At 38.5% G+C, this 17,970-nt stretch overlaps 1 protein-coding gene across 1 annotated transcript; it reads left to right on the forward strand.

Moving 5' to 3' along the window:
- The first annotated feature begins 10,414 nt into the window (after positions 1–10,414).
- Positions 10,415–17,720, forward strand: LOC115080068 (protocadherin gamma-A4-like). Its single transcript, XM_029584096.1, has 3 exons — positions 10,415–12,829; positions 17,216–17,440; positions 17,538–17,720. Exons 1-3 carry the CDS (start codon positions 10,415–10,417, stop codon positions 17,718–17,720), a joined length of 2,823 nt encoding a protein of 940 aa, XP_029439956.1.
- The last annotated feature ends 250 nt before the right edge of the window (positions 17,721–17,970 follow it).

The raw sequence follows: 17,970 nt of genomic DNA on the forward strand, positions 1-17,970 counted from the left end.
ATTGAATGATAATATTTTTCTGTGATAACACTGCAATGTAAAAATAATTCTAAAATTATGGACACTTAAACCTTTAAGGATCCACTCTTATTGTTCAATTCCTATTTATCATGTTTCAGAAATGTGGTGTCCAAAAACTAAAAGTGTATCCTCAAAACTAATGTTCAGTCTATGCTAATCTAAGGTAGCTTCCAATTGCCACCCGCCATCAGTACTAGTAGAGAGCTGTTTGCATTTGACACAAAACTGTTAACTCTCTATCTCCTGTTTCACTCCAAATAAGTGCTTTCCTATAATTTAATTAAGTGATGTCTGCACTTTATATATGTGACCTTGCACTGTGGCTTGTGTAGGTGGCAAGGTACCAATCTGCTTCTAGCAAAAGGAGAACTAAATCCTAAAAATGTACTAGAAAAATAAATGATCAGTGGAAAAAAAAAAGACTACAAAACACATGATGCATTTCTCACTAAAAATCTGGAAATAAGCATAAAGAAAGAATGCAGATAAGCATACATTTTCAATTCAAGCAGAATGGAAAATAATCTAACTTTCTATCCTCTTGACAAGAAAAATTACTATATGTATAGTTAGCCATTAAGGCTAATGGAGAGGAAGAACAAGTGGGGTTCATGCATGGCTGCTATGCGATCTGCAACATACGGAAAATTCTGGCCTCTATAGAATGGTGTCAATGGATCCAAAGGCCTTCTCTTCTATTAAGTTTAGATGCGGAGAAGGCATTTGATCACCTAGAATGGGAATTTGTTTAGAGCCTTTACAGCCTTTGGGACAGAGAGTTTTTTTGTCCAAGTGATTCAACTGCTGTATCGAGACCCCCAAGCTTGTATACATACAGGTTAATGGCACTCACTCATCTGCATTTACAATAAGCAGGGGTACAATACAGGGTTGCCCTCTTTCCCCCTTGCTATATATCCTGTCTATGGAACCGTTACTTCAACATCTACGGGGTAATCCACACAACCAAGGAGTACCTTTTGGAGACAGTCCTTCCCAACAGTTTAACAGGCCATTCAATAAAACGTGCGGGAAAGCCAGTACTCCGAATTGAGCGCCCACTCTCCCAACGTACGCCCAGGCACATCTCCTGGGCATGCGATATTCTAATCAAATTAATCCATGCATTAATAAAGAGGAGTTAGGGACAATAGCACGTCCCTAGCGCCTCATTAGTGGAAGCGGCAGCTGTCATGGGTCTGACAACCGACGCTTAATTTTACCACAGGTTCAGAAAATGGACGCCAGCAAAATTAAGTGTCCATTTTCGAACCCGCTGACTGGCTGGCAGATTTTTATTTTTTTTTTATTTTTGGTGCCTCTGACTTAATATCGCTATGATATTAAGTCGGACGGTGTACAGAAAAGCAGTTTTTTTCTGCTTTTCTGTACATTTTCCTGGTGCTTTCTAATGTTACTTCTGAGAGTAAAATGTGCAGCTTGGCTGCACATTTTACTTTCAGTATTCCGGGGTAATAACTAATAGGCTCATCAACATGCATTTGCATGTGATGACTGCTATTAGTTTCGGGGGAATTGGCCACGCATCTTCCACATGCTATTACCCCTTACAGTGTTAAGAGGCTGGCAATCAGAGTTATCCTTGTTGTTATCGGTGCTCCAGTACGAACGAAATTTTGGGAAAATAAAATCCTTAACTAGTAATATTACTTTACAGGCAATGTTGTATAAGTTTCTGCTGCGCTACAAGCACATCAGATGGGGCTTTCTCCTTCCACCCTGTGTATGAAATGTAAAATGGAATCAGGCACTTTGGGGCATCATTTTTGTTCATGTTCCAGGATACAGGTTTTTTGGCATGCTCTGATTCAGTATGTACAAACAGTCACAGAGATTTCTTTACTGTTGCAGGCCCAAACTCTTCTTTTTGATTGTTTGACTGGGATTGCAATAGGTGCAAATACACCAAACTCTGGATTTGCAAGGTTTTATTATTAGCCAAATGTGTTATTTTACAATGTTGATTGATGGAGGATCCCCTAGTATTACACAATTAAGGAACAATATACGCTGAATGTGCATAAATGAGAAATATATGAAGAAGCTTGATTTATTGAAATGCAGACAAATGTTCTTGTTGATCTGGGAGTCATACTTGCAATCTCTATCCCCGTATGCCAGAAGTTTTGTACTCAATGATTATACTTTCCCTCTGGTAATTTATAATTGATTTATAACTGTTTGATAGGCTCACAGCGTTATAGGGTGGGAGATTAATCTGTGTCAAAGGGTAGTGACTTGGAGAAGAAACACCCAGGTACTACTAAGAGTTTGCTTTGTATATTGTACATTGTTCTTAATTCAGTACAAATATTTAAATATATAAGGCTAATGGTATAGGGCATTCTATGATATACCAAATATGAGATGGTATAATTAAGAAAGGTCAATACTATCCCACGGGTTAAATTCTGAGGGATTATTATTTCATACTTACTACATATATACATGCTACCATAATTATCATATCATGTGATATTTGTCTAATACTAAGCATGTGAAATGCAATATAAAAAAAATGTTAAAGCAATCAAACCAAACAGTCCTGTTGCACCAGCTGGCTACCATGTTCCATGGCCAGCCCTACTCACCCCTCACCATGCCCGTGTACCTCACACCACGGACATGGCCCAAGGAGGCCACTGCTGCCACCCTCCTTCTCCGCAATCTGATGCTGGCGTGCCTTCTCCTACGGGATCCCTTAGGTGCACGCGGCTCACCCCAACCTTTAAAGGGGCCGCAGCAGGAAACTCACCCATGGCCCCATGTGATGACATCAGCAGAAGGCAGTATATAACAGCAGCTCAGCCCTCCCAGAATCGCCTCAGCAATGGCTCAGCTCCACGTGGGTAGTGTGTTGCTCCTGCTTCAGTTGCTGATCCTGCTCCACTTCAGTTCCTGGTTCAACTCCACTTCAGTTTCTGCTCCTGCTTTAGTTCCCCTTATGCTCCTCAGACTGCTCCTCTGGCTTGACCGGCTTTGTCTCCTGGATTCTCCTGTTTGCTACCTGACTTGACTTTGGCTTGTCTCCTAGATTCTCCTGCTTGCTGATAGCCCCATCCTCGGCTTGTCTCCTGGATTCCCATGCTTGCTACAAGCCCCAACCTTGGCTAGTCTCCTGGATTCCTCTGTTCAACTCTGCATTCACCCAATGTTTGCCTGGAACCATCGCACAGATGGTTCCAGGCAAACATGCCTAAGTCCAGCCAGCCCCGGCACCCAAGGGGTCAATCCACAGGGAATGAGGGCTGGTAGTGGTGAAGGCCCGGTAGGGTCTCCACATCACCCTGGGCCACCTGCCAATGGCGGGGACCTACAGAGGGCTACGCCCCCTGTAGGTAGCATCAACCCCACCTTGGGTCAAGGGTCCACATTGCAACAAGTCCTTTGTATAGAATGTTCATAAAGGTAGTCCAAAACAGTAGAGACCAACACCAAAATGTGTGGCATTAGTGTCTTTTATATCTTTGTACTTGTGTCAGAGCTTGTAGATTCATTCTGATGACAAATAGGCTAGCAACCCAACAATGTGTCCCACCATCTTTCAGCAGTGACTCCTGCTTAATTTAATGAGGGATAAAACACCGGGTAAAAAATCCAAACTAACAATATAAATTTCTTTGTATCATCCTCTCATTAAGTATTATTAATCAATCTCTCTCTCTCTCTCTCTCTCCCTCTCTTCTATCTCCAGCCATCCCCTCAGCAGTTCCACATCCTGTAACTCAGTCTGCAACATAAAAAGTACCTTCACTAAAGGGGGAAATCAAATTTCATTAGTCCATTGCACTCTCTGTGGAATTGGTTAGATGACCCTCATCAATAACATCTAAACCTCATCTAAACGCAAGTGCCCCTAGAGTTTACTTGACCCATATGTCTGGCCAATTTAAAAACTTAGCAAAGTGTACCTTCAGTCTGCCAGGAGCATCTCCAGTGATTGATCTCAGTATCTTTTGTCACCTGTTGTGATCTCCATTCTGGTAGTTGTATGTGGTTAGCATTTTCTGACTTCAAGGGATACTTGGCTCATCAGAATGAATATAGGCCACCTTTCATTGTGTGTTCAATGTCAGACTTACTTCACTCAGCATAGCCTGTGTAACAAAAACTCTGCATCTGCAGTTTTTTGGGTGTCTTTCCTCCCTGAAATGAAGTATAGTCTCAATCCTTGCTTATCAGCATCTCCCACTGGCAGTGCACAGCTTGATAATCATTACTTTTTAGGTATCTTGAAGAGTTAAACTGAGGAGTATTACATATCACCCCCCCACCCATCAATGGTGCAAGAAGAGAAAAACAAAACAAACCCTTGTTTCAAAAATGTATTCTAGTTCTTGCTAAAATGAAAAAAAAAAATTACTATCTGAATGTAAGATGGACATGCAGATAGCATATTCTGCGAAGCATGAACACAGTGAATAGCAACTAAGGACCAATAAAACTGCACCAATTCAGACTTTATCATGTGTGTAAGAATCAAAATAGTGGCATTTGCAAGTAAGTATGTAACTAAATATTAACTAAGTGTATCATAAGAATAGTTCATAATGATGATCAGTTATTACATTTCAAATTAAGAAACAAAGTAAAAACAACTTCTAAGTAAGACCACACCCCATGGAACAAGAAAACATGAAAGCAAAGCTTATACATAAATTGTGAGCACTTCAGTCCATAAAATGAAGAATTCAAAAAGCCATTCTGTTGCAATGTGATGGTTTCCCTCCATCAACTCATATCAATGACAAGTGACATGTACAGTTTTTTCAACACAGCACTCTCAAAGCTGTTATTGAAGGAAAGCTTCTGCACTCCCATCATTAAGTCAGATGTATGTGTTTTTATGGATTAATATCTGATATAAGATGAACAAAATATTCAAATTAAGTAATAAACTATGATAAATGTTAATAACTTCTATCTAATAATCCCTATGCACACTATTAATATATAATAATGTACAATCCCTTATCTATGTCTCCCATTTTACTATCCAAAATTAAACAAAAATAAAACAGATCTATTAAAAAAAACAAACCAAATGGAATAACTAGGAAAAATAAATCTTCAGGTGTTGCACTCTATTCAGTATTACATATATTACAGGGATGAAAAATAAAAACAACTTATGAACACAATTAATCACATGATAGGTGTTCTAGTCTGTTGATTCAGAACCAGAAGAATGCACTTTTATCTTTGTAGTGGGATCTCACCAGTAAAGGTGTTTCATTACCAGACAGGCAGAAATAAAAATAGAAGTCTAGGCAAATCATACATTATATTCAGGAAAACTGATAAATCAACTGTTCTTTCTCCTGATCAGAGGCATTCACGTTCCTTATCTGGGTCACATCCTAGTATTTACCCAGTGTGAAACCAAATGTTATTTCTTCAGAACCATACTTAACAAGTTTCTGCATGAAGTCAGCCATTAGGGGGTATACATCATCTGCTGTTACTTTGACAAGCTGCAGATGTCTCTTCAGTCCAAATGGAATGAAATATACTTAAGCAATTCACTAAATCAAATTCATTTATTGTAAAAATCACCTTATTTCCACAAATCCTTAATACTCTGTCAGCCTGTTTATAACTTTTAAACAGAAAAATCAATTAATTTAAATGAGTTTTCTCCTCTATTTGTATTTGTGTATGAAAGACATACTCATTCTTGCATAGCCTCCACTTCCCCTACTCTTTGCTAGCTCCATTTCCCTTATCAGCAAACTCAGTTAACTCTTCAGCTCCCTGTGTCCTCTCAGGTTCTACAACTTCAATACTGGTAATTGCTTCTGCAAGAATGGAATTGTTAAGAGCCTCCCTAGAGAAATGTTTTGTTTCTTTGTGACCCAATTCTGAATTTTTGCATCTGCAAATGCAGACAGACACTGGGATTTAAATTCAGGAACTGGAGCAGAGTCTAGTTGTGGGATTTGGGCAGACAGCAGTTCTTTAGTTCAATGCTGTAACTCAGTAGCACCCTATTGAAGTGTGTGCTCACAATCAAAGCCATGACAACAATCAAACAAAAGGATCCAAAGTGATTGAAAACAATTCCTGACATTTTCCAATTTTGCATTAAATTGTTCGTGACTGATCCAACCAGACATGCTATCAAAAACCTGATTATTGCTAGACCCCCATATGATCCCAGTATTAATGGCAAGAAGGACATGTATTCTTTTTATCACTCTCTGAGTATATCTAACAAACTAGAAAACAACCACTAATCCTATCCACAAGTGTTACTATGATGTGATATATATCATGTTCCATGTACGCCAAATATGAAAGGTGGACTGAATGGTGGTATATTATGTCATAGAACACACACACAAAATCTTGTAAAATGCAAAACCTAGTTTACTAAATATTTTGTTTATTGATTGATTTGTATATACTGACATTCATATAAAACATCACATCAACTTACAATTTATCAAATGCACAGTTAAGAATATTTGCATTTCCAAAATAAATCATTAATACATAAAATTCCTTAATAAAACATTTAAACAGAATAAAAGCATATAAAATTTTTAAAGAAAACATTTAAGATTAATAGAAACAATGAGATATTAAGACAGGAACTTGAACTTTATGGTTAAGGAAAAGCTTGTTGAAATAGCCATGTTTTGATTCCTTTCTTAAATGTCCTAATGTTTGTTTCAAGCCTTAAATTTTGCATTAAGGAGTTCCACAATTGTGGCCCAATGATGTATAATGCTCTGACTGTATTTAGATGTGCTGATTTAGGGGATGGAATTGGTAAAGTTCCATTGTCTGCTGATCTTGTGGTTCTTTGAGGGGTATGGAAATGTAAAGCTGCAGTAAGCCATTCAACTTTATCATTGTGAAGGGTCTTATGGATTAAAGATAATGTTTTAAACTGAATACGGTATATGATAAGTAGTCAGTGCAGTTCTTTTAAGATCAGGGTTATATGTTCAGTCATTCTAGTGTTAGAATTCTGAGTTTTGAAGAAGTTGGAGCAGTCTGATGGAAGAGGCAGGCAGGCAGGCACAACAATAAAGCATTACAATAGTCTGTTTTTGAGAAAATGAGGGCTTGCAAAACTGTTCTAAACTCTTTTTTATGTAAAAGGAGTCTTAACCTTTTTAAAACATTTAACTTAAAATAACCATCTTTAATTATGTTATTTATCCACCTTTTTAAGTTCATTTCACTATCAAGAAAGATTACGAGATCTTTGACTTCGAATGAGATGGGGTATCTTTTAGAATATAAATATAATAAAAAAATTGTAGAAAATAGTAGAAAATAGTATGATCAGTAAAGATAATATCAAATGTGAATATCAGTAATAAGTACATAGCACCCATAAAGATTACATAGATTAATCAAGACAATTAGTTATTGTGATAACAAAGATAGAAATAAAGAAAAGAGTTTATACAGGAAATACTTTCCTCATAGGCCTTCCTTTTTATGAGATAGTATCTTCTAAAAAAAAAAAGAAGGCTGCACAGCTACCTGTTCCTATTTGTAGCTCATCTAAAGAACTCTGCCAAATACAATTCCTTATTTTTTTATTCTCGCTGAGGTAGATCTTAAATAAGTATGCGTGCGCGTACTTTTCACGCAACTGGCGCAAACAAAAGTACGCCGGATTTTATAAGATACGCAATTAGCCGTGCGTATCTTATAAAATCTGGGGTTGGCGCGTGCAAGGCTGCGCAAAATCGGCAGCCTGCGTATGCCGAGCCGTGCAGGCTGCCTCCGTTCCCTCCGAGGCCGCTCTGAAATCAGAGCGGCCTCAGATGGAACTTTCCTTCCACATCCCCCCACCTCCCCCTCCCACCCCCCAATCCTACCTAAATCCCCCCTACCTTTGTTGTGTAAGTTACGCCTGCTTGAAGCAGGCGTAACTTGTGCGCACCGCCTCGGCATCCCCCGGCACAGGCCGCAGCACCGGGGTACTCAGGACCGCCCTCCTGGCCCACCCCCGAACCGTCGCCACGTGCCCAGACCCGCCCCAGACTGCCCCCTGCCCCGGACATGCCCTCAGACACGCCTCCTCCTGCCCCTTTTACGAAGCCCCAGGACTTACCTGCATCCCGGGGCTTTGCACGCACCGGCGGCCTATGCAAAACAGGTGCACCGGCGCGTAAGTGCCCTGCCAGATTTACGCGCGCAGGGCTTTTAAAATCTAGCCCTTTGGCTTTAATCCAGTATCTGCAAGTGTTAAGTATTCTGAATTGCACTTATATCTCTGACAATAGCATCTGTAGCTCATTAAGCTATGGCCAGTTAAAGAAACGGGTACTGCCTGAATCCCAAAAGGTTCAAAAACAGGCCTTTACCAGTATTATCTCTTAGAAAAACAAATGTAGAAAGGACAGAGTATCCTGGCTTATCTTCAGTTCATTAGTAACAAGCAGCATGCCACAGTTTCAGGTTTCCTTTATGTTAAGCTATGTGTAATGTACATGTCGATCTGAAAAAACCCAACCTGTGCATTTAGAGGAACTAGTGATATTTTGGAAGCTACATTTCTCAAGCTTTCCTCTTCAGTTTAATGATGATGTGCTTACTCTGAGATGAAGAGGTTAGAGCCTGGGATGGTAGAGTAGCACAATTCTCTTATAGCACCAAGTGCCACTGGAGGCAAGATCATTAGTGGAAAGGAGGTCAAAAAGTGAAAATATATGGTTGACCTCCATGGCACTGTCCCTGAAAGCCTTAATTGCTCCCTGATTCAAGTCTGAGAAACTCTTTAGTGGCAAAATGCATTTATAATTGAATCAAAATTCACATCCTCATCATCATCCTCTTCTTCATGAAAAGACCTGACAGTTCATGGAATGGAGATATATGGAAGCAGCTCTCTGCATGCATTTCTGTAAGCATTTCAGGAACTCTATTAGAATGTGAGGGAAAACTGAGAAAGCCACAGAAATTGAATGAACTCAGCCAATGATAATATTTTAATAAATAAACAAGTAAATAAATAAATAAATGATGATAGAGGGGACAGTAAACTTTTATCTGCTCTTGCCTACAGGAACTAATATTTTATCTGCAAATGCTCTTTCTATTCCTTGAAGAGGCTACTCAAGAAGTGAGTGCTGACCCTGCTAGCGCTATTCAAGTCATAGTGTTCATGTTGAATAAGGAACCAGAAAAGCAGATGGAAACACACAGTGATGTTGGCAGGCTCTATAAAACCTTAAATCAGAGACCAAGCATTCTTAATCTCAATAAAGAAAAAAAATTAATTAATTAATTAAACATTTTATTTTTGCAACAATCTTGAACGTCAGATTTCAGGTGGGTCAACTACTCGTCTTTATATATCAGTCTAATCTAATAAATGTACCTAGTCCTAACTCTGGTTGTTAGCCCTTTTTATTTCTTTTCACTGTTACCTTGGTAATGTGGATATATAATATTAAAGGAGCAACAAGGGATTTTTTTTTTCACTTTTATGATCTGATTCTTATTCTAAATCTGAGCTAACATCCTCTCTTCCTGCTCCCACGCGCACATATAGACTACATTTATGGAACGTGTCCTTCCTTTCCCAATTGATTATATCATAGCACCAAGTCCGGGGGAATATGAGCTCGTTTAGTAGAAACAAAGGAACAAAGATAATATACGGTTTCTTGTCACAACACTAAAACATTAATAAGCACTCAACGTATCAATTTAAATCCTTGATCTAACAGTCCTCACGAGTTAAGCTGTTATACCACTATCTAATATGCTATCTTCTGCATTCTGCTCAGTTTGATATGTTCTAAGAAAAGAATAACAATCTTGTCCAAGTCAAGGAGTAAAAACTAAGTTGTTATGGGATGTCAATTTTAATTATAGCAGCTATAAAGACAGTGGTGAGAAGTGAACGATCAACAGATAACACATTCTTAATTGTAGTCAATAAGGATAGATTATATAGCCCTAGATAAAACTTACACATTGTGATGTGAGAAGTTCACTATATTCATATCTGCCAGTGTAAAAGGAGCTTTAATTTGCAAATGTGTGGATAAACGTCTCAACTACATATCTATATATTAATAGCGGATGCTAAATGTTTTATAGGGATTCATGCAATTATTAGTTGGAACTCTGAGCGTCGCTGTTCACCAGTTAGGTACAAAAAATAGTGAGATCTCGAAACCCTTCCCTGTTTTTATACGGGAAACAAACAGAGAAGCAAAAAGATCAGACCCTCGTTTATGGGATCTGAGTGCAAACGGGAATTTCATCCTACACTCCGATTTGGCCTGGTCTCGGCTAAATCAAATTTTCACTGAAATTAATTGTAGGGTATAGGAATAACGTAAAGCAAGGTTGAAAATCGGAATCGGAGCAGTGAGTGACTGAGCCCATCCTTCCTATGGCGGGATCACAAAGACGCAGTGATCACAAAGCAAGAGTGTTAGTTTGCTTTATAGTGTTTATCCTACATGGGACCGTTTGTGGACGACTACGCTATTCGATTACTGAGGAGGTAGAAAAAGGTTCTTTCGTGGGAAATATTGCAAAAGATCTGGGATTGGATATAAGAGAACTGTCTGACCGTGGAGCCCGTATTGTTTCAGGAGGTAAGACGCAGTATTTTGCTCTCGATATGAAAAATGGGCATTTACTTGTTAAAGAAAAGATTGATAGAGAAACCATCTGTGGAAAACAGGTTCATTGTCTTTTAAATTTAGAGATTCTTGTTGAAGATACCATGAAAATCTATACAAGTGAAGTAGAGATTTGGGATATTAATGATAATGCACCCTCATTCCCTAATGGGGAAATAGTATTGGAAATCAGTGAGTTGACTCAGCCTGGAACACGTTATCTTCTGGACGCCAAGGATCCAGACGTGGGCATTAATTCTCTGCAAAGTTACCAACTCAGCAATAATAAGCATTTCATTCTGGATGTACAAACTGGAACTGATGGTGTGAAATACGCCGAACTGGTTCTTGAGACATTTCTGGACAGGGAAAAAGAAGCTGATCTTCATCTAACTCTCACGGCTGCTGATGGGGGAGATCCTGTCAGATCAGGAATTGTACAAATCCGTGTCATTGTTCTTGACGCAAATGACAATGCTCCAGTTTTTAATCAATCTATGTATAAAGTGACAGTCAGGGAAAACGCGCCTCTAGGTAGTGTGGTAGTTATAATGAACGCTACAGACCTAGATGAAGGCATAAATGCAGAGGTAAGCTATTTGTATTCAAAACTTACAGACAAGGCTTCCCAAATATTTCAGCTGGACTCCAAGACTGGAGAAATATCTGTTCTGGGGAATCTAGACTTTGAAGAATTGGAATCCTATGAATTGGAGGTTCAAGCTAAAGATAGTGGAGGTCTGTATTCTAGATCTAAAGTTTTGCTACAAGTTCTTGATGTAAATGATAACGCCCCAGAAGTTACAATCACATCTCTTTATAGTCCAGTTGCCGAAAACAGTCCTCGTGGTACAGCAATTGCTCTTTTAAACGTGAACGACCAAGACTCTGGACAGAATGGTCTGGTGACGTGTTCCATTCCAGATAACCTTCCATTTCAATTAAAGAAGTCGTCAGATAGTTATTACAATTTAGTTACTGCAAGGACATTAGATAGGGAGGAGGCTTCCGAATATAATATAACAATTACAGCCTCAGATAAAGGAGCTATACCTCTCAGTACAATCCTGACAATCCAGCTACAGATTGCTGACACGAATGACAACCCGCCTGCCTTTGATCACACGTTATACGCCTGTTACATAGTGGAAAATAATCAGCCAGGAGCTTCAGTTTGTTCTGCCATTGCCAAAGATCCAGACTGTGATCAGAATGCCCAAATCGCTTACTCGATTATGGAAGGCTTCGTCCAGGAATTACCCATCTCTTCTTACGTTTCCATCAACTCTAACAATGGAGTTATCTATGCATTACGTTCATTCGATTATGAACAGTTCAGAGATATTCAAATCCAAGTCAAAGCCGAAGATAAGGGTTCCCCGCCTCTAAGTAGTAATATCACGGTCTCTCTTTTCATACAGGATCAGAATGACAATTCTCCAGAAATACTGTATCCTTCATTTTTCAATGATGGTTCTACTGGACTGGAGTTGGCTCCACGTTCCGTCAGTGGCGGTTTTCTGGTGACTAAGGTGGTCGCGGTTGATGCTGACTCTGGAAAAAATGCCTGGCTGTCCTATCATCTGCTGAGAGCCACAGACCCGGGGCTCTTCATTGTAGGACTTCACACAGGAGAAATCAAGGCAGCTCGTTCATATCTGGAAAAAGATTATCTCAAACAAATTCTTACTGTTTTAGTTAAAGACGGCGGTCAGCCATCTCGCTCTACTACAGTCACCCTAACCATAGTGTTTGCTGACAGCGTCCCTGAAATTATTTCCAACTTAAACAGTATTTCATCTCCTCCAGACACCTACTCCAACCTTACTTTGTATTTGGTGATTGCCATTGCTGCTGTTTCCTGTTTGTTTTTTTCCTTTATAATAGTGTGGGTGGCCATCAGGCTCCGTCGATGGAGAGAATCCAAGCTGTTTGAATCTTCCAGTGTAAATTTCAGCGCTATTCCTACGTCTCAGAATAGAGCTGCAGATCGAGTCGAGGCTTATCTGCAGACTTACTCTCATGATGTTTGCTTAACCACAGACTCAGGAAGGCACCCGTTTTATTTCTCCAATGAAACCTGTTCAGGCACACTACCTGACAGTCGCACGTCTGAGCAGAAAGAATTCATTATTAATGAAAATGAATTTAATGGCTGTGTGGGCAACGAAGTATATCAGGTGAGTGTCTTCTTTTACACTTTGAATGTCTTAACAGCTTTTAGCAACGGCTATTAAATGGGAGAAAACTTGGACCTAATTTGCAAGGAGGGCTTAGAGAAAAACATTTAAAAAGACAAATTTGGCTGTATTATGAACGGCATCTATTTTTCCCATTTCTGTTGTTAAGCAACAAGTAGGATATGCACACATCGATCATTACAAGCAAGTATGCTATTGATTTTTTGTTCTGTATTTATTAAGATATTCATACTAAGGACACTTTTTAAAATACATTTGCTTAAATCAGCTTTCTCTTATACAAGGGTGCATACAGACCTATGGGCTTACTTTACTTCTAATGAATAAAAATGTTCTTATTTACTTAAAGTAAAGAATTTTTTGTGGGAGGAGAGAAACATAGTTTTCAAAGGGCTTATCTAGGATTCTGGACAATCTCTTTCTTCCCCCCCCCCCCCCCCCCACCCCCTGCTTTTATATAGATGAATACTAACTTTTACATTGTAGAAGACTTATTTCCTCTCTTCTCTTTCTCACATCCCTAGAAATAAACTTTTAAAATGTAGAGGAGCAAAGAGAATGATGGATTACATTTAAAAATGGCAATTCATCTTGGAATGAGTTAACATTGGTAACAGTATTTTCTGCTTCTCTCGGTATTTTTTGACCTACCTCCAACATTTCTTCTCAGTATGTTAAAGATCATGGATAAAGATAACATGTACAAATTGCCAAAAAGGATTATTTTATCTTAATTTCATAATTCTGTCAAGTGAAAACACCTTCCATGATGAGTCTAAAGATATAGATATAGATAGAACTCCAGATGAGGCCTCATAAAACCTCCTATGATGGAAAGAACATTGTAGAACAAAGGGTCATAATATGAAGTTCTGGGGAGGTTGAGTCAGGACCATCATCCGGAAGTATTTGTTCATCAAAAGGGTGGTGGTTGTATGAAGTGCCATCCCAGAAGAGGTAATAAGGACAGGTGGTAATGGAATTCAAAAGGGTATGGAAAATCACAGAAGGTTATTAGTGGCTAAATGATGGAGATGAAGAAATAATAACCTGATTTGTTAAAACATTTCACAAATACAAATTTCAGATAATCCAACAAACTTAAAACGATATATAAAACATAGAAAAATGTAATATTGCCTACTGAAAGCATATCAAATAACAGAGTATTCCCGATAATAAATGAAGACTGTACAACCTGCCAAAATCAATACTTCATATACTTGTGGTTAGTCTGGCTAATGAGCACTGCAGGCATTCAGTGGCTTAACCATAAACAGCAATTTGTGTGGGGGAATCAAACCAACTCCTGGAAAGCAGGGAGGTTCACCCCAGGGCAAGTAGCTCTCCAGTGTGTCCTCACTCCCCAAAATAAAAATAAATTTTTTACATGTTACCACCAAAACAGAAGAAATATTAAAGGCAGGAAGAAAGAGAGAGAGAAGGTGGTGAAAGATTAGATACAGACAACACACCATCTGAGCATTTTTTTTAATCCACCTTTATTAATACAAGGAAAATGTATTTTCAAGCAATAGATTACCAGAGGACAAAGGTCTTTGTTGTCATTGACATTATCAATATGGCCAAAGGCTATGAACTCACCAGTTGTTGTGCTTTCAGTGCACAACTCATTTCTGTGAATCAGAAGCACTAGAAGACAGTATAGTCCAATCATTGTAGTTCCTACATTACAGGGTGGTTATAGAAGGGGCAATGGTATGATGATTGCGCCCTTCAGAGTCAGGATGGCCAGACACCCTAGGTTATCTCCTTCTGTGCTCCAGTCTCTCTCCAACCATGCCCTCTTACATCACTCTTTAAAGACATTTACCAACACAAAATACAAATGTTTATAAACACACACTTATGTCATCTCTATGATCTGCTTTCACCTCCTGTTCTTCAGTTTAGCAGTTGTTCCATTTTTCCCTCATTATTGACAAACAACTCTCATTTGTCAGGCTTAATTGTATATCTTCTGAAAGCAAGCAGGACTAACCTAGAGGGAAAGAAATAGTAATAGTAAGAACATGCTATCGGGGACATTTCAGTGCTTTTAATCTAAAAAAAAATACTGTGTGTGTGTGTATATATCACTTATGTATTCACTTTATTTGTCTCTGTGTATACATTATCTTCTGACCCATTCAACCTATAGCAACCATAATGTTTTCCCATTAAACTTATGGATCTAGCTCAAATTGAAAAACATGGAAAAAACACTCTAATTCTTTTTGTGTTTGTTTACTGTGCACAAACTCAATCTTTTTGCATCACTTGCTAAGGGCCAATTTAACATGCATGTTTAATTATTTAGTTATGCATGCTAAACTTTTTTTGAGATGAGTTTTATTGCATAGCCCCCTTATATGTATAATTTGTTCCAAACCTGGCTGCTCTTAAGGTAAAATTTATTTGTGCTTATTTATTTAAAAAGTTTATAACCTGCACAATCCCATTTTCTAAGCAGGGTACAATAAAGACAAGCAATATCAATGGAGAAGAAGAACAAGATGAGAAAAAAAAAGACAAACTAAAAATTTAAAAAACCATGCCTAAGTAATGATATTAACTTACAACCAGCACAATTTATAATCAGACTGTAATAGGTCAGCAAAAAAAGAAAGAGGGATATTACTATCCACTATTACCCAAATCAAAAGCACATTGAAAATACCATACTTTTAACTTCTTTCTGAAAGTTTCCAGACATTTGATTGTGTATAGCTTACTAGGAAGCGAGTTCCAGAACACATGGCCAGTCACTGCAAAAGTCTTAAGTGTAATTCAGTCAATCACACCTGCCATATGAAGGATATATCTAAAAGATTCTAGCTGGCCGATCTTGAAATCCTTAATGGTTTGTGAATTTTCAGTAAGGCACTGACACAGGTAAGGTCTTCTCTATTCAAATATTTATCACTAATTTATGAACCATAAACTTGATATATAATATAGGAAGAGTCGGCATGATATGCACTCTGGAGCCAACACCCATCAATACCTGAGCAGCCAAGCTCTAAATCACTTGCAAGTATTGTAATATAAAATTTAGTAGCCCTAAGTACAGTGAATTGCAGTAATGGAGACCTGGTAATACTGATGCGTGCATTACTGTATGGGAATCAGCTGGAGATACTGTTAAGTAGGGCTTCATTTTTGCAATATTTGAAGCTTTACCTGAATTTGCAATGTAAGATCAGGCTCTAGTGGAATTTCTACATTTCCAACAAGTTGAGCAACCAGGAAAAGGCCATCATCAAACTGAAATGAAGCTGGTGTATTCTCATCCAGAAACCTACTTAGTACCACACTTGGGAACCGATAGAATGTGCTTTGATGGAACAAATTATTGCTTACAGCGCAGTTAAGAATTGGACCCCATTTTTGACATCCTGCATTTTGCATTTGTTTTTACACCTTTAAGGCTTTATCTTTCAGTTGTTTTCACATGTGTGAAGTCTAGGTTCTATATAAACCTGTGCCAGTAAAAACATACGAAAACCTTAATTCCTGTCTGTAGACTGAATTTTAAAGCAATTGCACCAGCTCGGTTACCTGAAATTAATGTAAGGTTCCCAGAAAAAGAAAAGACTTACTCAAAACTGGAAAAAGGCAGGCAGATGTATGTCGACAGATGGGAATGAGTGATTCCATTTTAAGAGGCTGGATAAAAGAAGAAGCATCGCTGCAACAAGCAACCAGTGATTTTGATGCAGATGAAGGTCTTCTGTGAAGACATTTAAAGCCTGCAATTAATAGCCCACTGGATAAAGCTGTGTTCACATGGTTTACCCAAGAATGTGTGAAAGGAACACCTATATCTGGAGAAATCATCAGGGAGCAGGCTGAAAAATTAAAAAGACACAAACAATGAATGTGGAATTTTCATGGATGAAAAAAAATTCAAAGCAAGTAAGAACTAGCTTACTAGATGGAAGAAATGTCATGGAGTTTGCAAATTTCCAGTTTCAGGTGAAATTCAATCTGCTAATGAGTATCCAGCAAAATTAAAAATTATTATCAAAGAAGGCGGCTATGTCACAGAACTAATACAACCTGGACTTTGCTACAGAATGTTACCAGACCACACTGTAAGTGTGTAAGTGCCTGTAAGTCTGATGACCAAAAAGCACATGGATTTAAAGCAATGAAAGACAGACTGACACTGCTTTTTTTATATCAATAAAGCTAGCAAGCACAAAATTAAACCATTGTGTATTGTAAAATCAAGGTCTCTAAGATGTTTCTATCACAAAAACATGGAAACATTGGCGTTTTGGTATCGCCACAGTAAAAATGCTTCGATGACTGGAAAGATGTTTGAAGAGTGGTTCCATAAACTTTGTACCATCCATGCAGTGTCACTTGAAAAAGAAGAATTTAGAACCAAATGCACTTTTGCTGTTAGACAACTGCCCAGCTCATCCTCCTGTGGACAGCTTGGTAAGCTGTGATGGCAAGATTAAAGTTAGCTATCTGTTGAAGAATACAATCTCTAAGATTCAACCACTGGACCAGAGCATCATAACAACCTTCAAAATGCACTACAGAAAGATTCTCATCAAAAGAATTGTTGAGGAGGAGGTACCAATCACAGAATGACTCAAGAAACTTACCATAGCTAATGTGTTTGACCTGGCAGAAAGGCCATGGGGGACCATCTCATCCTCAACTGTAAAAGTGCTGGGAGCAAGGATTGCATAGGGCCTTTGTGTTTGGTCCAAAAGAAGGCCTCCCAGAAGAAATTGCTTCAGATGATGATGAAAAGGAAGAGTTTGAGGGATTTGCCCGAGAAGATATAGAAAGGACCGATGCTGTGTATGAAGTGTTGTTTGCACTCTCCAAGACCCATGAATTGGAATAATGGATACATATTGATGATGAATGCCCAACATATGAACATCTCTCTGAAGAGGCTATGACAGTAAATACCTTAAACTAGCAGTCCCAGGCTGACATAGTGTTATGCGATAGCAGTGGTGATGAAAATCTTTAATCTCCTTCTCCACCGAAAGTAACAGAGGCACTTGCTGCTATGGAAACTGCTCTTAGCTGGTTAGAAACACATCTATTGATAGAATCTACATTTGCATTTTACATCCATAATAGAAATC

The sequence above is a fragment of the Rhinatrema bivittatum genome, chromosome 18, assembly GCF_901001135.1.
Source record: "Rhinatrema bivittatum chromosome 18, aRhiBiv1.1, whole genome shotgun sequence".
Lineage (NCBI taxonomy): Eukaryota > Metazoa > Chordata > Amphibia > Gymnophiona > Rhinatrematidae > Rhinatrema > Rhinatrema bivittatum.

Excerpts from the sequence above, each read along its gene's own strand:
- LOC115080068 (XM_029584096.1), top strand. The coding sequence starts at position 10,415 with ATGGCGGGATCACAAAGACGCAGTGATCACAAAGCAAGAGTGTTAGTT. Across the intron at positions 12,830-17,215 it reads TGGGCAACGAAGTATATCAG|TGTCACTTGAAAAAGAAGAA; the intron begins GTGAGTGTCTTC and ends CCATCCATGCAG. Across the intron at positions 17,441-17,537 it reads AAAGAATTGTTGAGGAGGAG|TGCTGGGAGCAAGGATTGCA; the intron begins GTACCAATCACA and ends CAACTGTAAAAG.